At 54.8% G+C, this 18,608-nt stretch overlaps 1 protein-coding gene across 1 annotated transcript in view; it reads right to left on the bottom strand.

Moving 5' to 3' along the window:
- SHROOM2 (shroom family member 2) overlaps nt 1–18,608 on the bottom strand; it is a 133,616-nt gene that overhangs the window by 33,534 nt on the left and 81,474 nt on the right. Inside the window, exons 4-5 of the mRNA XM_065901039.1 lie at nt 13,997–16,244; nt 12,672–12,769 (exon numbers count right to left, since the gene is read on the bottom strand). Of these exons, the coding sequence (XP_065757111.1) occupies nt 12,672–12,769; nt 13,997–16,244 (2,346 nt within the window). The remainder of the gene's footprint in view (nt 1–12,671; nt 12,770–13,996; nt 16,245–18,608) is intronic.

Genomic DNA, 18,608 nt, shown 5'->3' with positions numbered 1-18,608 from the left:
CCGTTGTGAGAACGCTCATTTCTCACTGCTACGGAAAACGAAAAGGCAAAGCAAGGAAGGGTCTTCGTGAAACACTAGCGCCCTCCCGCCGGTCTCCTCGGGGGACCCTTCGGCAGGGAAGGCAGGTCTGCAGACCTCACGTGGAGCGCGCCCCACATACCAAGGGCTCCCAGTCACACCAGCTCACCGCCCAGAGCAAGTCCCGAGAGGCACTGCCTTCTAGCTCCAGCGCGCTTTCAGCCAACGGCAGAAACCCAGGCGACCAAAACAGCACGTGTGTACAAGCACACACACACACAGACACACACAGCACGGGCTCGCGTGCCCACACACACACGTGCGCACGGGCAGAGCTCAGGTGGACTCTGCACGCCGATCTGCATTATCGTTCACTTTCAGGCAGAACCACACGTGAGGAGCGTGTCTGCAGACCTCTCCCGCTGGCCTCACACCGCCCTGTGAGCTGACCACCTGCACTTCAAAACAGCACAACAAAAGGGGCACGAGTCGCTGCAAAGCCCGGCACACAGCCACGGCGGCAGGAAAGCATCCCTGCCCCGAGAGGGGACCCAGGCTCTCTTACCGGCTCTCCGCCCGCCGTGAGCACAGCGCCCCACGGACCCGCTCTGCGGCAGCCCCGGCGTCTGCCTGCCTGTCTGTGCCCGCTGCCTCGTGACGGTCAGGTTCACGCAGCCCCGCCCCCCCCCCCCCCCCAACCCCGGGACTCAAGGCTCCCTTGTGACCTCACTGACGACTCCTGACCTCAGGGGGAAATGTTCCCAAGGCTTCTCTGCCTAAACCCCCAAAGCCTTGCCCTTTTAAACCCCTAAAGGCACGGGTGTCTTCCTCTTTGTAATTTAAAAGAAGGAAACGCGGAAAAGCCTGCGGCACGAATTTTACGCAGCTTTGCCTGTTGAACTGTGCTAGACCATGGTATAACGTGTGCAATCCAAGGTTCAATCCCACAGCCGTTAAGTCAGATGAAACAATGACGTTTAAAACAAAACAAAACAAAACAAAACAAAAACAAACACTCGACAGCCTATTTTACGTCCTTCTGTATCTGGGGGTTTATTACACACTCAGGAGGAACGTAACCCAAACAACTAACAAAGTGTTTCCGGAGGTTTCACTGCGTACAAGGCATTCGCTGCAGACCACAAAGGGGTCACAGGCTGACCCTGACACTTCACAATGATCTGCATTGAAAGTCCCCGCGCCCCACCTCCCCTCCTAAGGCAGCTCCCGCCCCCAGACGCAGGCAGTGCCCCTCCCACCAGGGTCTCTAACAGCCACACGGACAGCCCCGACCCTCCCCAGTCCTGCACTTACCCTCCAGGACGGATTCTCTCTTTTCACCACCTGCTTCAGTCAACGTCTTCAAAATTCACTGCGGTTACTTCCGACTCTTCCTCATTTAAACAAGTAACACGTGCTACTTTGCAGTATCTCCCACGTTACCACTATTTCACCAAGAGTGCCTTTTTCCATTTTTTCACACCTGCTTGATTTTAAGCACTGCGCTGCTGCCTTCGTGTGACACCCATTTGGCATTTAAGTGAGTCTGCAAGGAAGGTTGGTGTGGCTATCCCATCATCCAGGGAAGGGAAGTTATTAGCAAGCTTAGGTGGCCTGATGCAAGCACACGGAGAACGAGAGTAAGAATCTGAACCTGTGTCTGCCCCCCCGCCACATCCCACATTCTTTGCACTAGTTTTCATCTCCACGTGTCATTCTACCAAGTACAGGATCCCATCACTAAGAGAGGGCGCCATCCACCCCAGGCCAGCTCCACACCTGTCTATACCTCAGAGCACAATGTGAGGCCATCCACGTAACAGGCATCCAGTAAGAGCCTGGCGGCTGATCAGGGATTTCACCCACTTACTGCTCAAAAGGTACGCTCCTGAGGTTTACAAACTGCGTAACTCGAAACATCTCAACACTTTATTTTAGAATGGTTTTAGATTGACAGAAAAATTGCAACGAGAGGAGAATGTTCCCATGTACCCTACACCCCAGTTTCCCCTACTGTCTACACATGACACGAGTACCTTCGCCATAACTAGTGACCCCAATCTTGGTACATTCATATTAACTGGAGTCTACACTTTATTCAGACTTTCTTCACTCTCGCCTAAGAGCCTCCTTCTGTCCCAGGATCCCAGCCAGGACACCGCGTTGCATTTAGTTGTCACGTCTGCTTCAGCTCCTCCCACAGCTTCTCAGACTGCCCTTGTTTTCCATGCCCTCCACGGTTTGGAGGAGCACCGCTGGGATGCGTCTGATGTTTCTGTCGTGACTACCCTGGAGTTATGGACGTGGAGGGCAGGCCACGAGAGGTGAATGCCCTGCTTACCATACAATACCAAGGATCACGCCGTCAACACAGCAGTCTGCTCACCGGCTGGCAGGGTCAGGTACGGCGTGCATCAGCTTCTCCTCGGTCACGTGACTTTCACCCCGCCTGTTCACCCTGCCCTCTGTGGAACGACGTTACCACATGGAGCCCATATTACAGGAATGAAGGGCTCTGCCCCCACCCCCTTGAGGGCAGAGGATCTACAGAGATCTGGAATTTTTCGGCACAGATTTCTCTCTTCTCCCCCACTTATTAATACACCCAATCATTTACGCCTACCAGGGTGGACTCAGGGATACTTTATACGCTGGGTTATAATCCTGCACGACTTTATGGCATTGCAGCTTTGGTCATACCTACCTCTATGTGGACCCCTGCTGTCCCTCTAGCATAGCCTCACTGTTACAGGGTTTTTTTGGTTTTTGTGTTTGTTTGAACACTTCCTTACTTTTAGGGCACAAGACACTCCATACTCGTTCCGCATACACCCTCTGCCCCAGCCCTAGCGTCAGCCGTTCCTCCAAGGAGCCCTGCGTCCTCCTCATGGAGAAGCGTATTAGAAACCAGGATCTGGGTGCTGCTTTTGCTCTAGGAGTCCAGTTTTAAAGGACACCCTCTATGAACAATTTGTAAAGGGGGGAGCACTTTTATAATATTAAGGTTTATCGTTGGGTTTTCATACATCCGTGTTTCCTAGAACAAGGCGTAATTATCAGGGCGTACGAGGTGCTCCAAGCCTACGCTGTGTTAATGCCATCAAGACTGTGCATTGTAAATACCTGTAAGAAGTTGAACACAAGTGTGCCTTTACTTGATACAGTACATTTGTGTCCGCGAGGAAGTCCACAAATAAGAAGGGAACGCAACGTGATAAGCACCCCGGCACACTGGAATGCCGCAAAAACTCCTCATGGCCGCTGGGCCAAGCCTGGCGAAGCCGCAACCCTTCCCCAAGTCACTTCGCCTGAACTGAGCTCTTACAGTCCAAGGATGCCAACGCTCCGAGTCAGAGCATCACCAAGGAGCCCGTGCTTAACAGCATCCTTCGCCCTCCCACACGCTCGTGCCGTGAACGGGCCACAGTTACGTCAACCAGGCCGGAGAGACCAGTAAAATGAAAATGGCAAGAGGAATGGACATCACGCTGCAGAGAAGCACGCGAGAAGCCTCTCTGCAAACATCCAGACAGTCGGCCACGCAGGCCTCACCTCCCCGTCCGGGAAGCACGCTCACTGAAGGCCAGTCTCTTACGGCCCTTGGTCAAATCCCAGGGCTGGCAAACCTTCTCTGTCCAGTTTTATGGGAGCACAGCCACACCCACCTCTTCACGGACTGTCCACGGCTGCTCCGGGGCTACAAGGGCAGAGACGTCAGCAAGCAGGAACACTGAGGTCCTTAAAGCCCAAAGTACTCACCATCTGATCCTTTGCCAAGTCCGAGCTAGAGCCGCGACTCTCAGACCTGGGTAATGCGCGGCCTCGTTTTAAATTTTAAAACCTTTTCTTCTTGGGGACTCTCAGCACCGACCAGATTTTAAAAATTGAGATGAAGTTCGCATCCCCTCAAATTCAGCCTTTGGAAGCGTATGATTTAGTAGCTTTCAGTAAATTCACAGACTTGTGCATCCATCACCACTATCTAATTCCAAAGCGTTCCCCTCACCCGCCAAGGACTCCACACCCCCTGGCAGTGACTGCCATTCCCTCAGGCCTTCATTCCCGTCAGCCACCCATCTCCCTTCTGTCTCTACGGATCTACCTGTTCTGGGCAGCATACATGCACTAGAATCACGCAACGCGTGGCCTTTTATTGTATTGTTAAATGTGTCTAAATCTATTTTCCTTAGTTTTATGGCTCATAGACTATATATAACACACAACAGATTTGCAAGTGACGTGGGAAAAGAACTATAAAGCCAACGTGACTTTAATGGCTTTGCTGGGAATGAACTCTTCCTCTCGTGGCTCCGGACACCCCACTTCTCGTGGGTTCAGCTACCCTGGGTTCCCAGATGCCACGAAAGGACTCATCACTCGTCTCTGGACAGACAGGACCTAGAGCTCTGCTGGCATGGCGCCCTGATGACTTGTCCCTCGCCTCCACGGGAGAGCTGGGTTCGCATGTGAGCCTGGACTCATTCTCTCCTCCCTGCACAGGACAGCAACCTCGTTACCTCTGACAGTGGGGCTCCCCACACACACAGGCACGACCGTGCACATCACCCAGGATATCCTGGTAAGAGTGTTAAGATTCACATGGAAATAAAGACACAAAAGGTTCAACTCGAAAGGAGAACAGGCACGTTTTCCAGGAACCCACGTGCTCCAAGTGCTGCATCTGAGAAAACCTCAAGTCCATGCACTTTCCCGGCTCGCGCCCTCTCACTGCCCACGCCACCGCCTTCCTCCTTCACCTTCCTGTCCTCTGACTCCAGCTGCTGGTGGAGGCGGTGCGACCTCCAGGGGAGAGCAGGTGGCTGCCTGGGTGGCCGAGGTGCTCCACCGACTCCTCGCTTTCGCGCACGTTTCACGTCCACTCGGAAATATTTTAATGCCCCTTACACTGCTTAAGAGGCAAATCGCAAAACCACTCTTTTTATTTTCAACATGCGGACCTTCAGCACGTTTATGAGAAAACGGATCTCTGGGACTAGCTGCAGGCGTCTCACCACCACTTAACACACCAAGTACGAGGAAATCAACTCTGACAGCCGCAGGTCCACCTCACCTCTGACCGATGGCAGCCGTGTATCCAATGCAGTCTAACTCTAGAGAGGGCGTCACTTCAAACTGAACCTTAAAAATAAACCCACTTCACCGGGACTTCCCTGGTGGCGCAGTGCTTAAGAATCTGCCCTTGATGCAGGGGACACGGGTTCGAGCACTGATCCAGGAAGATCCCACATGCCGCGGAGCAACTAAGCCCGTGCGCCACAACTACGGAGCCTGCGCTCTAGAGCCCGTGAGCCACAACTACTGAGCCTGCATGCCACATGCCACGTGCCACAACGGAAGCCCACGCGCCTAGAGCCCGTGCTCCGCAACGAGAGAAGCTCCCATGACGAGAAGCCCGCGCACCGCAACAAAGAGTAGCCCCCATTCTCTGCAACTAGAGAAAGCCTGCACGCAGCAACGAAGGCCCACGCAGCCAAAAATAATTTTTTAAAAAAGGAAAATGCGAAGTGGGGGGGGGGAGGGGTGGGAGAAAAATAATAAACCCACTTCAGGAGTGACCACTCGAGGGGTACAAGGTCTCCTTTTGGGGTGATGAAAATCTTCTGGAACTAGATGGTGGGGAAGGATGCCTAATGCTGTGAATGTATGAAGTGTTACTGAATCATATACACTCAAATGCTGAACTTTACATTACGTGGATCCCACCAAAACTTTAAAATAAATAAAATCTTTTCAGCCCCATCGCAAAAAAAAGCGTAAGTTACTTATTTTTTATTTTATGTTTTTAAACGTTTATTTTATGTTGGAGTCTAGTTGAATAACAATGCTGCATTAGTTTCAGGTGTAGAGCAAAGTGATTAAGTTTTATCTACTCCTTTTCCAGATTGTTTTCCCATTTAGGTTGTGACATAATAGTGAGCAGAGTTCCCTGTTTCACACAGTAGGCCCTTGTTGGTTACCCACTTTAAATACAGCAGCATAAGTTACTTCGCGTAACTTAAAAATTAAAGCAAGTCATTTACAGGAACCTCACAGACAGGAGCCAACGTGACCCAACATACAGACACCTACAAAGCCTGTGAGTCCCAAGGGACGGAGGTCAAACTGGACAGGTGTCCGGTCCTCGAAGCCATCTTGTCAGGGAGCCTGACCTCGGTGGGCCCGAGACTCACTGCCCGCTGGTCTTCAGACAATGATTTCAGAGTTCTAATATCAAATGCCGACACAGACAGAAAGGAACCCAGGAGAAACCTACTGCAGTTAAGCTGCCTCGTCCTTGCCCAAGAGAGAAAAGCCTGCGTCTGGTACCTGGTCTCCAAAGTTCCCGAACATTGCTCAAGAAGGCCTGGTGAGAGGCAGGTGCGAGAAGGATACGTGGACTCAACCACGACCCTCCCAGTCATCAGGGATGCCCTCGATCGGCTCTGGGAAGCAAGTTTTCATCCTAACGTGGCTCTGCCACGTCCACTTCTGCAACGAAGCTCGATCTCGTTTCCACCCTGCAAGAATGCTGCGGTGCCTCCCACAGGCCGTACCTTCCACAGGGGAGGAACCACAGGTCGGTGTTCACGGCTCACGGAGGACACGTGTTCGTGTTCCCAACATGGATCCACCACGCAGCCTGGATTAAGACGCATAACTTCACCCATTAACGGTATGAAAGTCTACTACATTAGGATTAAGTAGGGCGCCACGCTCGGTGCCATTAGAAGAAACGGGAATCAGAGACCTGGTCCTTGACAATTCGGTTCTTTTGCTCAGGCTTGGCTGCCCCGCGGCACGTGGGATCTTAGGTCCCCGACCAGGGATCAAACCTGTGTCCCCTGCGTTGGGAGGCGGATTCTTAACCACTGGACCACCAGGGAAGTCCCGACAATTCGGTTTTAGCCAAGAGGAAAGCACTTTAATGAGACAACGAGCCAGAAGAGTCTAGAAGAACTGAAAGGCAGCAAAGATCGTCTCAAATGCAGTCAGAGGAGACTTTGCCGACACCCCTGCCACCGCGAAGAGCATTAACGTAAGGTATACTTAAACCCACATGGCCGCCTTGCAGGTCATCCCAGCCCTAAACCATGGTACGCTGACTTAAAACACGGCATTGAGCAAAGAAGCATGGGTGGAAGGATCAAAAGGAGATGATGAGTGTCGGTGTGTTCTTGTGGGTTTCTGGAGAAAGGCAAAAACAGCAAAGATAACCTGTATGTGCAAGTTTGACCAAGGGCAACTGACAAGGGTTTGAGCTTTTTTTTTTCTCTTTTTTTTTTTGGCTGCGTTGGGTCTTTGTTGCTACGCACGGACTTTCTCTAGTTGAGGCGAGCAGGGGCTACCCTTCCTTGCGGTGTGCGGGCTTCTCAATGTGGTGGCTTCTCTTGTTGCAGAGCATAACTCTAGGTGCACGGGCTTCAGCAGTTGCAGCACGCAGGCTCAGTAGTTGTGACTCGAGGGCTCTAGAGCACGGGATCGGTAGTTGCGATGCGTGGGCTCTAAGGCGCATGGGCTTCAGTAGCTGTGGCGTGCAGGCTCAGTAGTTGTGGCTCGCGGGCTCAGCTGCTCCGCGGCATGTGGGATCTTCCCGGACCAGGGATCAAACCTGTGTCCCCTGCCTTGGCAGGCGGATTCTTAACCACTGCACCACCAGGGAAGTCCCAAGGGTTTGAGCTTTGAAGACCGGAGTCAACTGAGAAGAAAGGAGACCAGAGGATAAAAGAGCAGAGGATCCTGTCAAACAGCTGTGGAAGTCTCTCCATCCAAGAAGAGGGGCCGTGGACTCTTGGCTTTTCCCTCCCCCACCCCCGCCCCCAACAAAGGACTCGCATGCAGCCACCGGGGCAATCAGCCGACGTGTGTCAGAACCCTCTCAGAGGGCAGAAGCTGCCTTCACAAGTGGGGTCTGCGGAGGACCGCTTCCCCGCCGCGTCCGGAACTCGGGTGCCCGGGTCCAGTCTCCATCGCTGTCCCTCGGCGCCGCAGTGGTTAACATTTCGGCACGGTCTCTGCCCACACGTCACTGCTCCGTGGGCCTGGCTCTCTGGCCTCACTTTCTGCTCCGGGGCCCCAAGCCCTGGAACCCTCAAACCACCGCCTAACAACGCGTCCTTGAGAATAGCGTGCAGTCACGAGACCAAGCCGGCCGGTAAACAATCTGCTGTGCCTTGTCCTGACTCTGATCTTCCTGAAGCCACGCGGGTATAAACACAAGGGGAAAGTGTCGTCACAAAGCCAGACGTAGAAACACACCACTGGAGCCCGGGCCCAGGGTCTTCTGACAGCCGCTGCTTTTCACCTCTGGGAGGACGGAGGTCTGTGTCTCAGCAAGGGCTCTGGGCACGGGAGACAGTGCACTGCCCGAGAGGAAGCTGTGCCGATGCCGGGCTCCACCCCAGAAAACTTCCAAGCTTGAGGTTCACCTTGTGATCATGCCAGCGTGGGCTTCCTAATTACCCAGCACAGCAGTTCAGAATGGAAAGCTTCAACTGCCCCTTAGCTAACTGAAGGCCAGGAGAAGTAAACGTCTCCCCCAAAGCAACAAATGAGGGGTGCAACTCGGATGGCAACGCTCTCACTCTGAAACCTACTTGCAAGCAGCGTGTGGAGTAAATGGAAATCAGTCCTGGCATCGAGCTCTGTACCGCAAATCACCTCTCAGGGCAAAAGTGCAGGAAGGTGATCCTCAGGTGGGCTTAGCTCGCTGATGAATTCCACGTGAAATGAAAGAGCTCGATTTCATACAGACTCCACCTTCTGGCTGTCAGCGGGATTTAGGATTTATTCTTATTCTCCCCCCCGCCCCTCCTCTCCCATCTGTCGCAACAAAATACAAGCCTGCAGGTCAGAGCCAGCCTGCTGGCAGCAGCTCCTATGGGGGCAGAAATGGCCGGGAGAAGGCTGGGGAGTGAGAACCTGCCAGTGGCCACAGCCTCCCGGGCTCCTCCCCTACAAGACCTGTCTGCAGAGCCCCCCAGACGCAGTCCTCTAGAAGACCCTCACGTGTGAGGGGCACGAACCCCATTTGGTAAAACTTAGCTTTCTTACAAGGCTTAAAACACAACACTGGCCACCAAGTCCAAGATGCTGGTGACTCCCCTCTAACGGGCACGGAAAGCCCGCTTCATGTACTGTACTGTCATGTATACTAAACTCCTCAATACAACTTCAGCAAGCAGGTCATGCCAACATGGACGATCCAGAAGGAGCACAGAGCCCCACCTCCACTCTGCCCAGGGTCTGCCAGGGGCGCTACCAGCCACCCAGGCAGGGAGAGCGCAGCCGGCGAGGGGGCAGCTCCATGAGAAGCGGCAGAGGCGGCACCAGAAGCCCCGGGTCCCCATACGCTGTTTACAGGGCAATGGGCGTCTGCTCAGAAGGTCACTCTTAGAAAGGGAATTACCCACCAGAAGGTGTGTGCAACTCCACGCCGGCAACAGCCCTCCAAAGGGGCTTCACTGTTTTCCCCTCTTCACCAACTGCTCGCTAGGATGACAGCTCCTTTATTTTAAACGCTAGGACATCAGGTGTGACCTTGTCTGGACAATGAAAGGACACTTCCTGAGAGAGTGGACACAGCAGACAGAACTGGTTAAAGGCGTTAGAGAGAAGCAGAGACACTCCTCCTAGTATTACGAGCTAACTCTGCTCTCCCCTTCATACCTTGAAGTCCTAACCCCCCAGGACTTCAGAAGGTGATAGAATGAAGCTCTTTCAAGAGGTGATTAAGGCAAAATGAGGGCATGGGGGTGGACCCTAATCCAATCTGGCTGGTGTCCTTCTAAGAAGAGATCAGGACAGAGACACACACAGAGGGAAGACCAGGTGAGGACACAGGGAGACGGCAGCCGCTTGCAAGACCCCGAGAGAGGCCCTGGGAGACACCCACCCTGCCAGCACCTGGAGCTTAGACTCAGGCCTCCAAAGCTGTGAGAAAATAACCGTCTGGGGCTTCCCTGGTGGCGCACTGGTTGAGAGTCCGCCTGCCGATGCAGGGGACACGGGTTCGTGCCCCGGTCCGGGAGGATCCCACATGCCGCAGAGTGGCTGGGCCCGTGAGCCCTGACCGCTGAGCCTGCGCGTCCGGAGCCTGTGCTCCACAACGGGAGAGGCCCGCGTACCACAAAAAAATAAATAAATAAATACCTGTCTGTTGCTGGTGCCGCCCAGACCCCGGCAGTTTGCCAAGGCAGCCCACGCAAACTGCTACCCCGAGCCCTCAAGGTCCCCGTAACACTGGGGCAGGGAGCAGACTGCCGTGAGTCAGGACACCTGAGCTTGGAGATCTGGCACAAAACCTCCAAAAACAGTGGACGCTGGCTCTGGAAACATGATGGTTGAGGAGGCCACTCCCCTGCGAACACAGCCGGAGGCAAGCAAACACTGCCAGATCTTCTCCCGAGGGCCTGGGTCCTGCTCAAACCCCACCGTCGTGTCCACAACCCCCAGGCAGAAGTCGCCTCACCCTCGTCCCTCCGAGATTCTGAACCATCCCGTGACTTTTCACAAAGATGACAATTACGCGTCATCGCTTCAGTGCCGAGTGTTGGTGTCTCTCCGTCCCCCCTACGCTGGGAGGTCCCCTGGAGCAGAACCTCTGTCCTACTTTATCTGGAACACAGAATCCTGAACCTCACAAAAATGTTCTCAATTCGATTTGCTGCATAAATGTTCTCTCGACGCTCTTTTGGCATCACAACAGAAGCCAGTCTTCATCATCGTGTTCCCGTTGACAGATCAGCGATTCGATTTCTTTACACAGATACGTTACATGAATGTATGCAAAACACCGGGCATCTTTAAATCTTTGCATTATAGATTGGGTTTTGGTGAGCAAAGGACAGTCCCTGCCTGCATTTTCATTTCTTTTTTCTCCCATTTAATGTTCCAAGGGCACTCTTCCTCGCTGCTCCTTCAGAAGATAAACATTTTCTCAAAAAAAAAAAAAAAAAAACCAAAAAAAACAAAATGCCTCTTCGACATCCCTAATCTAGGATTTCACTGAGTCTCACCACTCTTTAAAAGCACACACAATGATTCTGAAAATTGCTGGGTTTGCAGCTCAAAAGCAGAAAGCTCTGGAACTCGTTCCGTCAGAGTGGTTACGCAGCCTGCCAGAAGACACAGCCGTGAAACAGGCAGCATGGCGTTCCTCCCCCGTTCCCGTGACGCCTCCGCGGCCGACAGTACCGTTACCGCACACGTGCGCGCGCACGCACACACACGGTATGTACGTGAGAAGCCATGTGTTATGACCCTTCACAGCAGGAGAGCTGAACTCCAAGCAGCACATGCGTGTCTCTGCAGGATAAACGCCCGAGGTCTCCGTGCAGCAGCGAAGCCCGCGCTCGAGGGTGCGGGGAGCGTCCCCGCCGCACCGCGCCGCACCGCACCGCACCGCAGCACGCACTCTCACGACGGCAGCAGGGCCCGGAAGTGGCTTTGATAAAGAGGACAGCTGGCACTTGGCACGTGAGCTGCTCGCAATCCAGAGCCATGGAGCTCTGACTGTGCCGCTCAGACACAGCTCAGCTCTGTACGTGTGTTATTCACGGACCTTCCTCTCTCACCCAGGGGTCTCTGGTCTTGGCCGTGCAGACTGGTCAGTAACTGCGACCATATCCTACCTACGCACACACAGACCACCACGCCTGCTCCCTCAGAGCCACCGACACTCTTGTTCAAGGCCAGCAGCCACTTCAGTTAGTGGCCACTTCAGGTCTGGCTCAGCTTGGAGCCAAATGAAATAAAACCCCGTTACGTAAGGCTCTCAAAAGCAAGCATTTAAACCGGTCATCTCTGGGACAGAATCTTCAATTTTGAGGTTGCTGTTTAATTTGAGCGGCACGCCAACTCCCAGAGATGCTCAAGGAACAGAAAAGTATGCACTCAGCGACCCTACTGTGTACAAATTTGCTTCCATTCTTCCATCAGCCCTTTTAAAATAAGGTCGTACCCCAGTTCCTGCAGTGACCTACACTTCCCTCCCCCGCCCTCCTTGTGGATAAGGGTCCAGACGACACTTATGTATTTCACCTAAATTCCACCCTCACTGCAGCGACACAGCTACACTGGACACACTGGAGAATCAGGGCACGTGACAGTGTAATACTGCTGCCATTCCGTTCTTTCAGATGCTCTGATCCCCTCTTGGGGAGCCAACCGACTTGATTTCTATTTTAAAGCTCAACATTAAGTCAGTAAATAAGGCCAATTGAGAAAGGCTTGCCCTCGTCCTTTGACTAACAATCCTTCCAGACAATGTGGATTTCCAGACCCAGCAACCCAGCTGTGCCCTCGATGTTAAAGCATCCCGTCAGATGGCCGCTCTGGATAAAGCATGTCATTCAAGCCACTACACTGGGTTTCTCGTTCCGTGAACATAAAGAACTTTACTGTACGGAAAACACAGCAGCTGTTTTAAGAACCAAAAATGCCACGATGGCATTCACAGCGTCCCCGCCCTGGGGATGCTTCTCCCGCCGGCAGTGGTGTAGGGCTGAGGGCTTGGTCCTGGGGACGCTGGAAGTTGAACCTGGTTAGTGGCCACTTCAGGTCTGGCGGAAACCGGACACCCAAGCACTCACCCACCATAATGCAGCCCACCCCAAGACGCCTTCTCAGTAACCCCAAGTCCAAGAGTCTCCTACCTTGGGGTGGGGCGTCCCTCCTCGGCCTGGACTGAGGAAGAAAGCTCTCTGCGCGCACCGGGGTCCTCCGTTTGCCGTCGCACTTCCACAGAAGCTTCCTGCCAAGGGTGGCACAATGAGACACCCGGTCATCAAGCTGCCGCCTCTGAGACCTCTGTGATCACGAACCCTTCATTGTGGGTTCGCCCTGTGAGCCCGCACCACGAAGGCAGTGACGCCGCCCGCCGTCAGCCGGCCACGGGACCCGCGAGCCCGGCTCTCCAAAGCGTCTCATCAAAAAGACTCAACAAGACCCTGCGTCCCCTTCGGCTCTGGGCAGGAAGCAGAACTCCTACGTGAGGGTCATAAACCTGTGTTGACACACTGGCCCCCAAACCCTAATCAAATCAAACCCAGCTGGTCACGGCTCCCTGCAGCGAAACCTCAAGCCCCAGGACCTGGAGTCTGGGAGCCTTGTTTCTCGACCGATCAAGCATGGAATTCTCAGAGGTCACACCGCACGGGGCATGGGCACACGGTCACGGTGTTTGCAGGCCTTTGTGCACCAGGGGGCCACACAGAAACCTGCACCTGTCTTCACATGCGGACGTTCATTATTGTGTAACAAACCGATGGCTGGTTTTTCTTAAAAGAACCTCCATCTGATGCTGGAGAAAATCTTTTCTTTGAAATGTACAAATGCAGATGGAAGGCGGAGAAAAAGCAGAGAGAGTGGGAGAGGGAGACTGACTATGGACTTTAAGGTATGGATACAAATGTGTGGCTTTTCAGAAAGCTTCCCATCAACTTTCACCATCAAAACTCCTACTTTAAAAAAAAAAGTGAAATAGTTTAACGCACTGCATCTTCAATTACATTTGCCCCTGAACAACCTTTAAAGATATTTCACCACAAAAAGGGACTAAGAAGAAAACTAATAGCATCAAGTGACATCAAGGTTTGGAAACCATCACGTGTTGCCTTAAGCCTTGCTATAAAGCACCCCTTGTAATTTCGGAGGAGAGCTTGCCATTTTCTATCATCTCCCCCAATTTCTTCCCTTTGTATATTAAGGGCAAGCTAATCAAAGGGAAAGAACGCTTCAGCGAGAGCTGACAATGAGGCTGGGAACTCGAGACGTGGGCGAAAACAGGGCACTCGCAATTGTCATGAGTGTTTCGCCTCTGTCCCCAGGTGCTGATACTAGAAAAGCTGGTGCACGTAAACGCTCAGACAGCTGGACACAAGTCACAACGGCAATGGGCCATGATATCCTGGGGCTGTCCTATACGCACCTTAAGATGGGATTGCGGTGGCTCTGTCCTGGCTCCCTGCAGGACGCTTACCTGCTTGTAGAGGTCGGTCGAGGGCGACGACCGGGACCTTCCGTGGATGTACTGTGGCCTCTCGTGTTGGTCCAGACCCACGTCCAGGATGTTGTCTGCCGAGTGGTACCTCCCAGAACTCCTGGCTTCCGGGGCTTTCCTCTGTTCCCTCCACGAGGCTTGATACTCTGCAAAGGTTCCCAGCCTCTGAGGCGGGTCTGATCTCCCCACCTTTCCCTCCTTTCCGGGGCCCGCCGTCCAAGGCCTCTCTGGCTTCTCCTTGGGGAACCCACAGGGTGCCGGCCTCAGCCCCGACCGCTGGCCTACGGGCTTGCTGGTTTCCTCAAAAAACTTCCACCTGTCGGCAAAGGTGCGCACGGTCTCGTCGGGAGGTGCGGGTCGCTGGCGCGGGCGCTCATCCCCCGCGAGCCCCACCTCGTTCATCTTCTCGGGCTCGGAGTAGGACTTCAGTTTCTGCTCGGCCGTGAAGCGCCTCCGGCCTGCGATGCGCGGGGCGTGCAGCGCGCCGCCGGCGCTCGCGGGCAGCCTGGCCGGGGCCGCCTCCCAGACGCGCGGGAGGGTGTCGGGGTCCGACGGGCTGGGCTCCAGGTCACGGCGCCTAAACGACGTGGCCCTCAGGACGCGGGCCTGCGCCTCCTTCAGGTGGTCCTTATAAGTGCTGGAGAAGGCGGCTTCCGGGGCGCCCCCTGCCGGCTGCACCCCCCAGCCGCGCGCCTCCGCCTCGGCGGTGGTCTCGTCCCCCTCCGCGGCGCCGGCCAGGGTTGCCGTGCTCCGGCTCTTCTGCAGCCTGGCTCGCCGCAGCTGGATCTCGTTCCTCAGGGTGGTGGCGAAACGGTCGCTCCTCCGCATGGGTTTGCCCGCCAGGGCCTCGGGCGGGGGCCTCTCCGGGGCGCCCTCGTGGCCGGCCTCGGGCCGGCGCGCCCCTTCCTGGGTCAGCGAGTGCAGCATGGGCGTCTGCAGGGGGCAGATCTCGCCGCCCGCGTGGCCCCACGCGAAGCCGCCTGCGACCCTCTTCACACTCGCCGTTTCCACGAGGCCGGCCGCGGGCGGTTCCTCGGCTCCCTCGCAGTGGCCCCCGGCCTCCCTGTCCGCCGGCGCCACCCTCCCCCTTTGCCGGGCGCCCGGGGGCCCCTCGAGCCGGGGCGGGTAGCAGCGGGGCTGCGCGGCCGGGGCGCCGCCCTGCGGGCCGCGTCTGGAGGTCACGCAGTAGTAGCGGCTCTGCGCGCCACAGTCCCCCTTCTGGTCGCCAGCGCTGGGCCGCCCCACCGGAGCGGCACTGTCATCCGGGAAGCGCTCGGCAGGCGGCTGCTCCCTGAGCCACGTGGCGGCACCAGGCCCCTCGTGAAAGAAAGGGCTCTCGTCGCTGGAGTGGCGCGGGTGCTGGCACGCGGGCGAAGGTGGCGGGCAGCGCACGTCCGTGCTGGACAGGGAGGCCTGGAGCCGGCTGGGGGCCCCCGGGAGGGCCCTGGCCCCGCTGTCGCACGGCGGCCACCCGCAGTCCAGGGGGGCACCCGGCGCACAGCCCGAGCTTCCGGCTCTCCTCCCGTCACCCAGGCGCGCTGGTCTCTGCGGCTGATCGGCCGCTTCCGGTCGCCAGTCGCTGTGGGACTGAGCGCGGGTCAGGCCCGGAGGGTGCTGCGTGGTGGCCGCCTCTGAGAATGGAGGGCCCTGGGTCTTCTCGTGGCTCTTGGTGGCTGCAAAGCTATCACTGCGGAGAGGGGGAGGGGGCGGAGGAGGGGACGAAGAGGCCTTCTTCTTATCGGGAACATACCAGACTGGCCCAAAACTGGACCTCCCGGAAGCAGCTAGCTTGGGCTCAGGGCTGTCCTCGGGCCTGGGGCTCCTGCTGCTGTCACAGGGGACCCTGGTGGGGAAGCACCCGAGCCTCTCGTCCACACACTGAGGGTCGCCGGCAGCCAGGCCCTGCCGGTCGCTGCCTCCGGCGGAGGCCTCCCAAAGGCCCACTTTGTAGAGGATGTTCTCAGCGGAGGAGGCATCCGCCTTGGGCAGGGTGTGGTCAGGCGTGCTGGAGCTGGTGGAAAAGGAGCCGTAAGCGGAGTCCCGCTTGCTCGGGCCGCCCAGGTGGTCGATGCTGCTGTTGGACTTGGCAGCCGAGAGGCGCCCAGACGGGTAGGACTGGGCAGGCTGGTCCAGGCTGTCCACGCTCCCCAGGGAGCTGAAGTGGTCAGAGGCGCGCAGCAGATGCGTCTGCTCCCACAGCCCGCTCGACAGGTCCTGGGACGAAGAGCTAGGAAACAAGAACCACAGGCAACAGCGTGCTTTAGAGTCATGTTGCAACAAAGGGCAAGATGAGACAATGCACGTAGGAGTGGCTGGCCCTGGGCAGAAGGCAGCCACTCGTCCCGGAGCGAGACCCCTGGGTGCGGCGCGTCTAAGTTTTCCCATTTCAAAGAGCAGCTTTCCAAGGGCAGGCTGAAAGGACCGAGTCCTACCCACACGACGCCTGTCCCCAAACAGAAAACCTTCCACGCCGCGGTACATCTCTCAGCTCGACACCCACAGGCTGGACCAGGTCCAGAGCAGGCAGCAGCAGGCAATGCCCCTGTGAACACCTTGATCCTCAATCACCGGTTAAGTGTCGCAGATAGCAAACCGCAGCCCGTGAGCTAAGGACGGCTTTTAGAGTTTTTTAATGGGGGCGGGGCGGGGCACGGAATCAAAAGAGTACTTCCTGATGCGTGAAAACGATACGAAATTCCGATTTCAGTGCTCATAACTCGAGTTTGACGGGAACTCGGTCATGGCTGTGTGCTTCGCTCCCAACGGCAGAGCTGCGCGGCTGCCGCGGACACTGGCCCACCAGCCTGAGGTGTCACTCCTGTCTGGCCCCCTGCGAGACGAGTCTGTGGCCCCCCGGTTGAGTGCAGGAAATGATTCGTACTACGGACTGCTAACACAAAGAAAGCCATCAAAAGAGAACGATCTTCAACTTCAAAAGGCAAGTTCAGAGATAACATGACTTTTCCAAACCCAGATATTAAAATCACAGGCACACCTCATTCTGAAATGACGTATGCCTGTGATTTAATGAACGCTCCGATGATGACTCGCATTTTTTAGCAATAAAGTATTTTAAGACTAACGTATGTACTGCACACTTAAAGCTCTCAATAATGAAACGCTTTATCCAGGCATGTTAAGTGCTTTCATTAAGTCATACGAGGGAGGCCATGACCGTTCCACGCCATGTCTGCAGAGGACAGACCAGGTACCCTTCGCAGAAATGGAGCATGTCCTTCTCCATCCTCCCACCAGTATTCCTGAGGGGATTCTTCCAGGAGATTCTAAGTCCAAGCAAATATAAACAACGCTAAGCACTTCTTCCACACGGCGTATGCGTTTCTTTAATCAAGAAACCACCAAATGGGCTTAATGAAATGTAAGGCCCACTTCTTACTTAAGTTTTACCACACGGAGGAGAATCTGGTTTTTCAAAAACACCCTGGACTCCAACTATTATAATCTCTTATGGCTTGAAATAGGTAATACTGTATGTAAGACCTATTTCCTTCACAGCAGACCCGTATTTACTAACAGCCGAAAACTCATTTTAAAATAGTTATGTTAGCTCCACACACACACACAGAGACACACACAGTCATGCATACCACAAATATGCACACACGCAGAGATACACACACATACCCAGATACATACACACCCAGAGGTACACATATACGCTCACACGTGCACTGGTGTACATACCCCACAGCCACACTACTGCTGTTACCATCATCCTTCTAATAGACCAGTGAAGACACTGGCCACTAGCCTCAGGTGGCTGGACGCTCCACATGGCCAGGAGGAACATCTCCAAGCCAACACACCCTTGGTGCTCTCCCATGTGTGCCTTGCATTAGCCCTTCTGACCCCAAAATGTGGGCTCCAGAGAAGCCAGGTTGAGCAGCGCCCCCCCCCCTTCCACCAGCTCACCATTCTAACATCCTCTGTCTCACAGTTACCAAGAAACCACCAGGCCTGGCACATGGGCTGTGAAGCCCCCTGGTCTCCCCTGTACCTCCACACAGCAACCTGGGGTTTGGGGAGAGAGTGCTGGTGTTTAACAGAATTTCCTGGGGGAGCTTTGGCCAAAAAACCTGCCCAGCAAAAAGTAACGTGGTGGCTGTGGACACGTGGGGGATGCGGACAGCCATCCCACTCGGCTGGCCCAAAGGGATTCAGCCAGAAAGCGAAGCCTCCAGGCTCCTGATTTATCAGCTGGACAACATAAATGAGGAAGCACACTCGCTTGTCCTTTCTCTTGGTGTTTTATTTTTTGTTTTCAGGCATTATACACCTGCCTGCTCAGTGATAAAATTTAGAGTCCTACCAGTAACGGTGTGTCCATGGCCTTTTCTCATCAGAAAAAGAACATCATTCTTAGGTCAAGAAAGATGCTATTTAAAACACAACAAGCCAAAATCTATGGGACACAGCAAAAGCAGTCCTAAGAGGGACGTTTAGAGCAACACAAGCTTACCTCAGGAAACAAACAAACAGCTCAAACAACCTAACCTTATACCTACAGGAACTAGAAAAAGAACAAACAAAGCCCAAAGTTAGCAGAAGAAAAGAAATCATGAAGATTGGG

The sequence above is a fragment of the Phocoena phocoena genome, chromosome X (genome assembly GCF_963924675.1).
Source record: "Phocoena phocoena chromosome X, mPhoPho1.1, whole genome shotgun sequence".
Lineage (NCBI taxonomy): Eukaryota > Metazoa > Chordata > Mammalia > Artiodactyla > Phocoenidae > Phocoena > Phocoena phocoena.
This window is presented reverse-complemented; position numbering and strand designations above follow the sequence as displayed.